The following is a 13,211-nucleotide window of genomic DNA, read 5'->3' as shown; positions in this document are numbered from 1 at the left end:
CCGGTAACAGGATTCACATCTTGGGCTTTAAGCAGATGACTTCCAATTCTGCATTTCTAAACTGGACTCTTGTGATCACATACTTGAATTTCTAATTGCTTTTTAAATATTTCCATTTGGCTCAAAATGTTGAAACTTTATATTTATTACCTTCCGCATAAATCTGTTCCTACCCCCTTTTATTTCCTGTCCCAGTGAATGGTGCTCTCTCTCTCTCTCTCTCTCTCTCTCTCTCTCTCTCTCTCTCTCTCATCCATAGAGACAGGTTTTTGTTCCTTCACAACTCAAATCTAATCAGTCACTGCTCAAGTACAGACATCCTATTGTCTTCTAGAATCTAGAGCATTGCTTTGCTTGTTGCCTCACCTTGCTTAACCACCAGTTTGATTCTACAGTCTTACAAGATTTTTTTTTCCTAAAAATTAAATCCTGCCATATCACTTCTCATTAAAAATCATTCAAGTCTTTCTCTTTGTTTACAGGTAAATGTGCAAATCCTTAGCATGATTACCAGGCATTTCCCAGTCTGGTCCTTGACTACTCTGCCACTTCATCTCCAGTGATGCCACCATTCTAGCTGCCCCGAGCAACTGACTGGCTTGCTACATTACCACATAAGCCTGCTTTCCTATTCTTCTATGTCTGGTCCCTTCGTCTGGGATATCTTTTCCTCCTGCTCACCCCTATCACCTTTCCCTACTCATTGTAGAATCTCAGTTCATGTTTCTTCCTCTTACAAGGTTTCCAAACTCCCCAAATAAAGATGGCCTCTCCCCAGCGATCTTTAGGTCCCCAGGGCATGCTGCTATAATGTACTTTCCACCTTGTGTAATTGGTTTATTTCTCCCTCTGGGTTATATTCCTTGAAGGCAGGATTCCATGCTGTATTTCTTTTTTATTCTCCCAGTCCCAGCACCTAGCACTTAATAAATATTTGCTAAATGAAAGACAGAAGTTGATGCTTGGATAAAAAATAAAAATGCAATAAATTTAGTTAACCTTACTCTTAAAATGTAAAAGTAACTCATGAGAATCCACTTGTGTATCCAGCCCTGTGTGTAACAGAGATTGACGACGCCACAAGGCATTGGCACTAAAGTTAAGGAAGGAGCCCCTGGTTTGAGTCAGTTCCATGACATTTGGCACTTTGAAAACCCTTTTCTTCTGAAACTGTACAAGAATATAGACAGGTTTTGCTTTTTAAAAATTTTTTTAAACATCTAATGCATTTATTTATTTTAATTGACAAATTTATATATATATAATTTATATATTCTACGTATAGCACACAACATAAAAATTGCATGTTTCTTTTCTCTTAGAAAGACATGTGTTTTACCTGTTTTCACTCCCAATTTTTCCTAATCTTAATTACTTTAAGATCATCTACTCCCCCTCCATAAAAACTAATAATTGCCACTAAATAAATTAAAGATGAGAAAACTAAAAATAAATGTAGAAACTAGAAGAAACTATTAATGAAGATCAAAGTGGGCTGTGTATCTAAATGAATTTCACTGACTGATGTGGGGGACGGGTTAATAAAGATGTTAATAGGAACTCCCCGGGAGCTTTCGGCAGCGCTCCAGAAGCGAAACAGTAATGAGCCCAATCTCGGTTCATAGATTAGGTGATCGCTGGTGGCTTCATTAGCTGTAGCAAGGGAGGGCTGCCAGAGTCCCAGGGTAGGGACGGCAGTCACATTACATTCCAGGAACCCGTCGCCAAGCTCACAGATTCGAACGTCAAGACTAGGTGGAAAGACATAATCATCTGGAAATGGACTTGGAAAAGTGACATAGGCTGGGCCCCTGTGTAGGACATTGTCCTAATCACCAAATCATTACCATTGCCATTTGACATTTAAGGTATTGTGAAACACAGCTAAGAGCACCATCTTGGGGTTCAATGTGTCTGTAGATACTGGGTCACCCCTTACTGGCCAGGTGACCTAAGTAAGACATACCTGTCAAAGCTTCAGCACTCTTTTGTAAAGTATGGAGGATAACAGCGCCCTGATTTGATAGGGTGGTTGTGAATCAATGTAAAATGATGCTTCTCCTTGTTAATACTCAATAAATTATAGTTACTATGCCCAGTAATAAGGTCAATAATAACTATATGTTTTTTTCTTGGGAAAGCAGACAGAACAAGAATAATTAGAGCCCTAGAGGGTGCCACTGGAATTTGAACCCAAGTTTTATAATTCCTAGTCATTGATTTCATTTCACAAATATCTACTGACTACCTATTATGTGCCATTTAGGGGACATGTATAAAATACTAGAAGTGCTAGAAGTTTGGTCTGGAGAAAATTCTGTCTCTTTCCACCATGCCATCTTTGATCTTTGGGTAAAATGAATGAAGATAACACAAATGCTGTTGTGATTTGGTGGCCCTTACTGGATATTCATTATGTGGTAGGTAGTTCACAGGGATTCTCCTAGGGAAGAGCCCTGTGGACCTAGAATGGGCAAACATCTCACAGCAGTTCAGGTGTGAGGAGCAGAATGGATAGACCATTTGACAGGGACAGCCTTAACAGGCACTCAGACTGACTCAGGTAGATGTTTGAACACTGAGCACCCACTTTTAGAATGTGGGAATTCAGGCAACATTTAGGCCTAAGCAAGCAGAAACAAAGTCAGTTCTGTTGTTGGGAGACACACCTGACATTTAGAAGGAGGCTATGCTTTTGAAGGAGCTAAATATAAAGAAAGAGGCAGCATCAGTTCTCACACCTGTCATTGGGTCTGCACCATGGTGAGTCATTAGGCAGCTGAATTTCTATACTGCAAAAAACAAAACAAAACAAAACAGAATGTAGGAGCTGGGCTGTGGCTCAGTGGTACAGCACTTGCCTAGCATGTATGAGGCCCTGGGCTCATCCCCAGCACTGAAAAAAAAAAAAAAAAAAAAGCAAAAATCCCCAAAGCCTAATTTATTGAGCACCTACTGAAGGTTAAACACCATGGCAGATGCAGTTCAATAATTTCATTGACTTCTCAACACCACCCTGCGAAATCAGACAGGGACACAACATGATTAACGGAGAGAAAACAAGGTTTGGATACAGATTTGACCCATTTCCAGTCAAGAAATGCCTCTTTGTGAGCCTGGGAGGAAGGCCTCTGTTTCTTCATCTGTAGGATGGTGTTACCCTTTCCAGCACTGCCGTTGGCAGGCCATGGTAGGAATTAGCAGTTATGTATATTAGCAACAAACATATGCATATTGCTATATTGTATATATACATCACATATGTATATAATTATGAACATTGCCTGGCATATAGGGAGCACTTTTTAAATGACAGGATTTTACAGATTTGGGAACTGGAAACAACTTCCTCAATTCCCTTGACATTAAGAAGGGGAGCTTGGACTTGCTATTCCATATGAGAATTGATGCCCCTAGTTAATGCCTTGTCTTATCACATTTTTCTTCAATCCACTGAATAACGCACTCAGCTAATAGCTCATGTGACAAAGCTGATAACAATGCAGAAGCAATCTTAGGTTGTATTCATAGCAAACACAGAGAGAGATATGCTCAGAACCCTTCGAGCCTAAAGCATAACAGCTCTTTATAATCCCAACGGAGATGGATTATTTAGATTTTATTCTTCCTCCATCCCACAGTGGTGTCAAAGGCAGTGAAACTCTCATGTTGCATTTAGTCAAAATTAGACATTCTGGGAGCAAGGCTATGGTGCTGGAGGGTTGCTCTATGTCAGGATTCATTCCACCCTGGTTATTTCTTGCTTCCACCTGGTGGTCAAAAGTTGAAAAAGCAAGCATACCAAAAAACAACTGGGCGTTGCTGCCTATCCCTGGCCATGGGCCTATCACTTAGAGTGCATCTGATTCTGGTCCCTGTGGGGTTTTTTGTACTGCTTTTCTGCCTTTTGATTTCCACTAAGTTCCTCCAGTGGAAAAACTTCCCATGTGAGGCGTTCTTTCCTGGGACTGAAAGAACTGGGCTAATCCCGGATGCTTCCCTGTGGCGGAGTTCATGTCACAAATCAGGCATGATTTTCAGCAGATATTGCTTTAAAAGTTGGAAGGCCTCGGTGGACTCTGTTCCCTTCTCTATGGGAACAGGCATCAAAGAGACAGGAGTAAAATGCTTTGCATGCACATCAGGAACTAATTGCCAATTTGGCAAATGCATTGACTAATATCAGGGGCTGTTATTTCTAAATCCTCTCCTGTCCTTGAACCCTAGTATCTAGACGTAAACTTGGAACCATTAGTGGAGGATAAAGTCTTCTGGTGCCTCAAATGGAATTGAGAGGGATTTAAACTCAGCGCTTTTGAGTGTGGTGAAATGAACTCAGCAGTGCATTAATGCTAGGATTTGAGCTCACACAGCGTGAGCGCTTTCAAAAACCGTGTTTAAGGAAGCAAACAGAGCCACGACAGACCCTTTCAGGGGAGCAAAAGGAGTTGGATGAAACAATCAACGACACATTAAAAAACCACAACTGGGCTGCAATCATGTGGGCAGAAAAAAAAGTTTCTCTTTATCACAGGATCTTTGCATCTAATGAGGTAGTGGGTGGACTGGGCAGCCCCTGGAGGAGGGAGGCCTCCATTTACTTGAGCTGAGATGTGTCCAAATATTTAGTTGATCCTCTGAAAAGCCCTACATGATTCTGTAGCAAATGGGTCTCTAAGGTATGATCTTATCAGGTCCTTATGGCCAACAGAAAACCTATTAAATGGGGACTTGGGAAAGAAAAACCAGAAAATATCATGATGAAAAGTACAAACGTTTGAACTTTTTCTCTCAGAACTGGCTATTTTCAATGTCTTTCAAATACTGAGTTTAGGACCAACAACTTCCCAGTTGATGCCTTGTGTTAACTGGTTCTAAATGGCTGGCTGTTTTATTCCTGTTTGTCCCCACAATAGTGAAACCTCTGCTGCTGGATTGGCGTGTCCTCTGTCTAGTGCTCTAGACTCAAGGCGGGTATGACCTGAGTGGGTGTGGAAAGGGAAGCTAAGATGGTTGAAGGAAGTTTGCAGAGTTGTTTAGAGGGGTTCACTGTTCAAATCCATACCACTACATGAACAGATTTTAGCCAATATGAATATCCAGTTTGCTCTAAGCTTCTGGGATCTTCTGAGCCACAAACCAACCAATCCCAGATAAGGCATCAACTGGGCCTTTAACTTTTTCTAATTCTCTGAGAGTAGAATCCCCTCCAGCATTCATGTCTTTATTTTTGCTACCCAGGGTCTCTTAGGCAGGATCACCAAAATTTCTCCCTTCCCCCACTGCAGGAGGCCAGCACAGCCCCAGTTCCACCGCCAGTTTGATTAATGTGTCTTGACTAATTGTGTGAAAGATGGCAGCCCTTTAGCAAGTGTGACCAGTTTATTGTTCAGCCAATCACGGGCACTCAGTTAGCATGTGAAAAGGGGGTGTGTTGTGGGGGAGGGGGAGTGTTCTGGCGGCCGAGTCAAAGGAGGAGCATTTTGGGGGGTCAAGAGCAACACCCACTTCTTTGAGGGGATGTTACTATGCTCTACTAAACCTGTAAACCTCGTACTCAAAGCACTTTTTTTTCTCCTCCCTCTTTTTTCAAGATCCTTTTTTTTTCCCATGGTGCAAGCAGGCAAGACACCGGCTACTCTGCAGATGGAGTTCACGTTCCAGGGTTTTTAATATTTCACTTTTATATTTCTGTTAGAGAATGATCCCGCTGAGCGTCTGGGAATCCGGGCTCGTCAGAACCCCCTCACTGACACTTGGATATATTGCTCTGAAAGCTATCCCAGGAGAAAAGATTAAACAAAAAAAGGCCTACTTTTCAAAGCCTACTTCTCAATCTGCCCACATCAAAATAAGACAACTGGCCCTTTGAAGTGGAGGACACAGAGTTCTCAGCCAGCTTACTTAAATGGGGAGTGGGTGAGAAGGAGAGAAAGGAAGGAAGGAAGAAAGGAAGAAGGAAGGAGCCAGACTCTAAAATAATACACCCCTTTCACCTTGCCAGATTTAATCAGGCAAAAGAGTTTGCATTGTAGCTAGAAAGCTTACCACCCTGCTGATCAGAGATCCAAGAAAACAGGTAACAGCAGAGATATCTTAAAGCTGAGTCAGCACCAGGTGAGTTTTCAAAACTGTACAAACAGAAACTGTGTTGTCCTCCTAGACAGAGCCCAGACAAAGCAGAGAAATGGAAGAGTGGACGTGGATGGACCCTGGATGGTTCTCCCAAGTTCAGAGCAACTGAATTCTCTCAAAATTACATTGGCTGAAGAATATATAAGGAACTCAGACAACTCTTCAGCACAAAAATAAATAATCCAATTAAAAATGGGCAAATGACCTGCTTAGATATATCTTAAGAGAAGACATACAAATGGCCAACAAGTACCTGAAAAATGATCAACATCGCTAATCATCAGAGATGCAAATCAAAGCCAAAATATCACCTAAATCCAGTTAGAATGGCTATTTTCAAAAAGACAAAAAATAGCCAGTACTATAGGATGTGGAGCAGGGTGGGTGGCTCTTACACACTATTGGTGGGAATGTAAATTAGTAGAGCCATGATAGGAAACAGTACGGAGGTTCCTCAAAAAAACTAGAAATAGAATTACCATACAATCCAGCCATCCCGCTACTGGGTATATACAGGAATTAAATTTGGTAATGTCAAAGAAACATCTGCACTTGCATGTTTAATGCAACATTATTCACAATAGCCAAGATATGGAATCAACCTAGGTGTCCATTGACAAGTGAATGGGGGAAAATGTAGTATGTATACATCATAGAATCCTATTCAGCCATAAAAGAAATGAGATTCTGTCATTTGCAGCAATATGGATGAACAATATGGATTAAGTGAAGTAAGTCAGGCACAGAAAGGTAAATAACATGTTTCATATTTTATGTGGAAGCTAAAAAGTTGATCTCAAAGAAGTAGAGAATAGAATAGTGGTTTCCAGAACCTGGGAAATGGTATGGTGAAGGGAGAGAGGATGGTCAATGGGTCCAGGGGTACAGTTGGATAGGAGGAATAGCTTCCAATGTTTTATGGCACAGTAGGATAACTATGGTTGGCAACAATTACCTAGATATTTCAAAAAAGCCAGTAAAGAGGATTTTTATTATTCCCCACACAAAAAAAGATTAAATGTTTGAAGTGATGGATATGTCAATTACCCTGATTTGATCATTACACCTTGTATGCACATATTGAAATGTCACATTACACCCCATAAATATATATAATTACTGTGTTAATTAAAAATTAAAAAAAATACTTAGAAGATTGTGCTGATTGAGTTCAAAGTTTCGGTGTTTTTACTTATGTGGAATGAAAGGGAAAGGTGTGGAAATCGTGTCCAGAATGGTGTAAACATTGTTCCAACTGACACTTTTCCTGACTCCCATCTCCCCTTCAGTTGCCCTTTAATTGCTGGAGTTCATGTGTATGGAAGCAGAAGCAGCACCTCAAGGCTAGGGATGGGGGTGACTCAAATGGGACTTTCTGATTCACATGAAGGGATGTTCCTGGAACACAGATCCTGATGACCTTTCAAAAACATATTCCTTATAATTGAGTTATTAATAGTACTGACCCCATGCCCAAAATAGGATGAACTCTTAAGATTTGCAAAGGCAGGATTAGACATCTTGGTTCTGGCTAAGGTTTTGGCTCCTTTCCTTCTATAAACTCAGCCAGGCTCAAAGCCACAAGCCTCCCAAGCCCTAGGGAGCAGCACTTACAAATAGGCACCCTGCTAAGGAGGACCAGTGCAAGAGTGTGGATGAATGAATTCAACCTAAGCTTCAAAGATCCCAAAACACACTGTATTCATCCCCACAGCCTCAGCACCTCTCCTAATGCCTAACAGATAGTACTAAAAAATTTTTGACTTACTTGAATTAAGTTGAACTCTTACTAAAAACAATGCAAAGTATGAACCCTCCTGGTGTTAAACCTTGAGAGTTTTCTTTGTAAAAAAAATGCACATTACTTTGATATGACAGTAAAATGCAACTCACTTCTGTTTTATTATAGCACAGATTTCTTATTTAGCATAGACTCTGGCAGGAAGGCATTTTTGGCCAAGTTTCTAGCATTGTTATTCTCATCAAGACATTCAGTATTAAGGATCTCTATTTGTTGCCTGGACAACCTGAAACCCAAATGTTTGAAGTTTGGGGGAACAGCACATGTGTTTACCACAGCAGCTTTGTTTGGACCTCATGCACAATGTTTTCTGTGACTCCAAACTTCTGTTTGCATACATGTTAGAAAGCTGAGGAAAGTTAGGGGTCCCACTTTCATACAGATGGAGAGGACAGTGGACAGGAAGAAGTAGGGACAGGGTGGGAAAACATGAGAACACCACTGTAACTCAATGACAGTGGGGGGGGGGTACTTAAAAGTGAGATCATATTTTGAGTTTGGGGGGTTTTTAATTTTAATTTTAATTTTTTATTTTTGCCATCAGGCAGTTGGAAATGAATGAGGAATCCATAGTATTAGTAATTCCAGATTATGTTTCAGTTTGCTACTTGTGTTTTACAGAGTTGGGGAAACCAATCTAACGTTAACTACTATTTCAATGTCTTTCTCATAAAAGAATCAGGAAATGGATGAATTGAACTCCATCTTTTAAGTTAATTTCACAATGCAAAGCAGACACTCTGTGTGGCCAATGCTCTCCTGACATTGCTAATTCCAAACATTCAGAAGTTTAGATTGATATTACCTGGATTGTAGTTAGGTAGCTTGGTGACTCCAGGCCAAGTGTCCTCTGTAGGGACTCCCAACACCTATATAAAGACAGAAAAAGACAAATAAAGGTCGATGGGAAGACCAGGAGGATGAAGCAGGTACAGAGATATGAAGGATAGATCAGGGAGGAGTGGAGAAAATTTGATTATGTCGCATTACACTAGCTAATATATATGAGAAACTGTAGTATTTCCAATATTGGGCAAAGTCTAGTACATGCCTATGGTCTGTGTGTCTTTGCTAATTGACTTGATATTCTGAGGCAGATCATATGGCCTTGCTTAAAGTCACCCTCATCTGCAAATATTTATTGCATAAACACCATGCACAAGGAGGTCATTTTAGCAGATGGGGTATAAACAAGCCGGAGTGACTGTCCCTTTGCCTTACATCACGTTACCGTAAGCATACTGACAGAGCACATTTGACAGCTTAAATCATGCCTCAGCATAGGCATTCAGCTGTTCCCAACGTGCTCAGATTAAAAAGGATTCAGATTACTGACCTTTAGGCAGTGGAATGTTGGCTAAAAATGACCCCTAACCTAACTCCAGTCCTTTCTACCAAATTCATCTCATGGGTTGTTTTCTTTGTATCCAGCAGCCTAGAATATAGCTTTTGGTTTTTTCACTAGTGAACTATAATGGTAGCATCACTTGAAAAAGAGCTAGCCTATGCTTTAGATGACCAAATCAAAGGTCTTGATTCTAAATTAAGATGCTGTATGAAAATAAAAGTTGTTTGGAACACAAAGCCAAAATAGATTTTGGATGGTGCTGTCCTGGGAAGTTCCCCTATAGGATTCCTCTTCCCATTCTTTTAAGATGATCATGAAAGCCCATAGCCAGTTATATCTGGGAGTCTGAATCACACTGTTTTTGTGAAATACTAGTAAAGCACTTGTAGCTTCCAATACACTGCTATAGCACAACTCTTCATAGATGCATACCTCAGGATTACTCTTGAGAAGCATCTCGCAGAGACAGTCTGGAGGATCCATGTGAATAAAGATGCTGGCGCAACTTTTATGACAAAGAAGTTAATTGCCCAACACCAGCAGTATCATCAATAAGGAATCCAGAATCTCAAACCTATCAGTTTGCTGACTAGGACTCTGGCTGAGAGGTCTACTTTTCCAGCATTTTAAGCTTGTCCTTAAACAAAAGATACTGAAGTGCTATTTTCCCTCATATATTAAAAAAAAAAAAATCATGCCACCCAGCAAAATCTTCCTGCTTTGATCCATTCTCTAAACAAACTGAAAAGCGACTGAGGGGATTATAGACTTTTCCTATCAACCACCCTGAGCCTGAGGGAACACTCAGAATCCTAGAATCCATTTTGAAAAACCAACTGGATTAATTCTTCTTTTGTAGGAAAAGGCCAGAGGACGGGAAGCTAATTCTTCTTTCTTAACCTACCATCATATGTATTTGCCTTGATGCAAGTATAAATGAGTGGGTGTGATTCATGTGCACCCATTCATCTTCTGATGGGTGGCAAAACACGAGGAAAAGAAAGCAAAGAGAGAAAACAATACAAACAAAATAACAACCACGTTCATATCTTCTCTAGGTATCACCAGACTTGTCGGTTACTTAGTGTTGCATTTCGTGCCAATGAAACAGATACCAAAGTTTTTGGAAACTCTTTTGAGCTAAAAGCTTTAAGCTTAAGATTTTAGAAGTGTAAACCAAAATATTCAATATACTTTATTTGGAAATTTGATGCTCAGTTTCCATTTGAAAGTTAGAGAATTCTTTTTCACTTGAGAAAGTTACTAAATTTCATCTTCATTTTCTGGGAAACTGAAACTCAAAAAATTACTGATTTTCTCTCTTCCCATGGGCTCTTATAAGGCAGAGTTCTAGGTTTTAAACACAGTGGTTGGAGGAGCTGTTTATTTGCCTTCGTTGGAATGAAAACTAAAGGCATTTTGATGAATGGATTTAAAGTTTGCATAGTTTATTCTGATAGTTTATTCTGATTTTAGGACTGAATACATGATTGCTTGCAAAAACACTTTAAAAATATATTTTAAAAATACTTCAGAAACTGTTGGCAGCTATGACTTTAGATGTAAATACATCACGTATACATGCACACACACCCACAGACCAAAAGATGTTAAAATAAATATTCAGAACTTCTCCTTTTGTCTTTATTGCTAAGACTGAGATCTAACTGTAGAGAAAAATGTGGTTAGAGGTTGGGAAATTTAGAATGGGCCCATTGATTTCAAAGAAGCAATTCCTACATCAAATATCACAGAACCTCAAATAGCTTTCCTATTTTTATCTGTGAAGACCACATTTAGTAAAACACAAATTCAGGAACTATTTGTAATCTGTTTAATTTTCTAGCCTATTTCTCAGGCAACAAAAGTGAAAACAGACAAATGAGATTACATAAAACTAAAAAGCTTCTGCACAGAAAACAGAACAATAATCAAGAGACAACCTATAGAATGGTAGAAAATATTTACAAACCATGCATCTGGTAGGGGATGTTTGGAAAAAAGGAGGAAATCCTGTCATCTGCAGCAACGTATATAAAGCTGTAAGACATGTTAAGTAAAATAAGCCAGGCACAGAAAGACAAATGCCTTGTGATAACTTCGTATGTGGAATCTAAAGAAGGTCAACTCAAGGAAGTAGACTAGACTAATGGTGACCAGGGACTAGAGCTGAGAGTTGGGCAGATGTTGGTTGAAGGATACAAAATTTCAATTAGATATGAAAAAGGTTAAGAAATATACAACATATTGATTATATTTATATAATTATAAATTATATCATATTATTGTATTATATATCATAATACAACATGGTGATTATAGTTAATGTATGGTATTCTTGAATATCATGGAGTAGATTTTAAGTATTCTAAATACACTTACATACACACACATACACACACAAAGTATGTGAGGTGATGCATATTTTAATTAGCTCAATTTAGCCACTCCAATATTTATTTTATTTGATTTTTAATTAATTTTTTGTGTGTGTGTGACATGAAAAACTGAACCCAGAAGTCTTCTACCACTGGGCCACACCTCCAACCCTTTTTGTTTTATTTATTTATTTATTTGTTTGTTTATTTATTTATTTATTTTGTACTGGGGATTGAATTCAGGGACACTTAACCACTGAGCTACATCCCCAGCCCTATTCTGTATTTTATTTAGAGAAAGGGTCTCAATGAGTTGCTTAGTACCTCGCTTTTGCTGAGGCTGGCTCTGAACTCACGATCTTCCTGCCCCAGCCTCCTAAACTGTTGGGATTATAGGCTTGTGCCATGACATCCGGCTTTGTTTTATTTTGAGACAGTGTCTCACTAAATAGCTGAGACTGGCCTCCAAACTTGTGATCCTCCTGCCTTAGCCTCCCAAGTTACTGGGGTTACAGGTGTGCACCACAGTACCTAGTTCCAAAACGTCTTAAAAAAAAACACATCATACTGGTTCTAGGGTGTAGTTCAGTGGTAGAACAATTGCCTAGTATGCATAAGGTCCTGGATTTGATCCCCAGCATGACAAAACAAAAAACCAAAAATCCCAAGAAACATACTATGTTGTATATGATAAATAAACACACTTTTAATTTATCAATCAAAAAGAAAGAAATCGATCCAGACCCAAAGCACATATCCACTATACTTAGAGGTATAGTAGAGCCATATGGATAAGCTTATAGGTATTGTGATGTCATCAAATGTAATGTTAGTGGCTTCAAACAATATTCAACAGGGTCTTTTTCTCTCTATGGCCTTTTTGCTGTGACTTTATCTGTGCAAACTTGTCTATGTTGAAACTACTCTGGGACATTATTTCCTCAACTGTAAAAATGAAAAACTGGAATCCACTGTTGAGAGCCACAGCCAAAGGGGCCCCAGCAAACTTCCAGCTGCCAGCAAACTTCCAGCTGCCAGCTGATGATTGGCTCACAGCAGCCCCAGCAACATCTAGCTGATTGGCTCCTCTGCAGTGATGTTCATTGGGCTGTTTCCCTGCCCTTCAGACAGCCAGCTGATGATTGGCTCACAGCTGGCCCCAGCAACATCTAGCTGATTGGCTCCTCCACGGGAGCTGCTCATTGGGGGACTTCTTTGGCTCCGCCCACGCGACCCAGCCAATCAGCCTCAAGAGCAGGAGGATTGTGGGAGGTGGTGAGGTTTGTGGGGGTGGGGGGTGAGAGGCTTGGGGAAGCTGGTGGTGGCAGTTGGGCTCTGAAGGTTTTTCCTGAGGAGCTGTTTTGTTTGGCTTTTGTAGTTCTAAAAATAAAGTTAGTTTCTTTTGACAAGTGGCTCCTGAATTGTGCCCAGCCAGACTGTGGCAATCCACAGTTATATGCTCCCTTTGTAGATGTTCTTTCCTCACTTTTCCTCCAGACACTCACTTACCTGATGGCCCTATTGCTTCTAAAGCAATACATACTAGTTA

The 13,211-nt window shown here is 40.0% G+C and overlaps 1 protein-coding gene across 1 annotated transcript in view; it reads right to left on the bottom strand.

Moving 5' to 3' along the window:
• CDK15 (cyclin dependent kinase 15) overlaps positions 1 to 13,211 on the bottom strand; it is a 100,726-nt gene that overhangs the window by 32,703 nt on the left and 54,812 nt on the right. The window contains exon 10 of the mRNA XM_081261587.1: positions 8,742 to 8,805. Coding sequence (XP_081117713.1) covers positions 8,742 to 8,805 — 64 coding nt within the window. The remainder of the gene's footprint in view (positions 1 to 8,741; positions 8,806 to 13,211) is intronic.

Source organism: Spermophilus citellus (assembly GCF_964194105.1).
Source record: "Spermophilus citellus genome assembly, chromosome: 11".
Lineage (NCBI taxonomy): Eukaryota > Metazoa > Chordata > Mammalia > Rodentia > Sciuridae > Spermophilus > Spermophilus citellus.
This window is presented reverse-complemented; position numbering and strand designations above follow the sequence as displayed.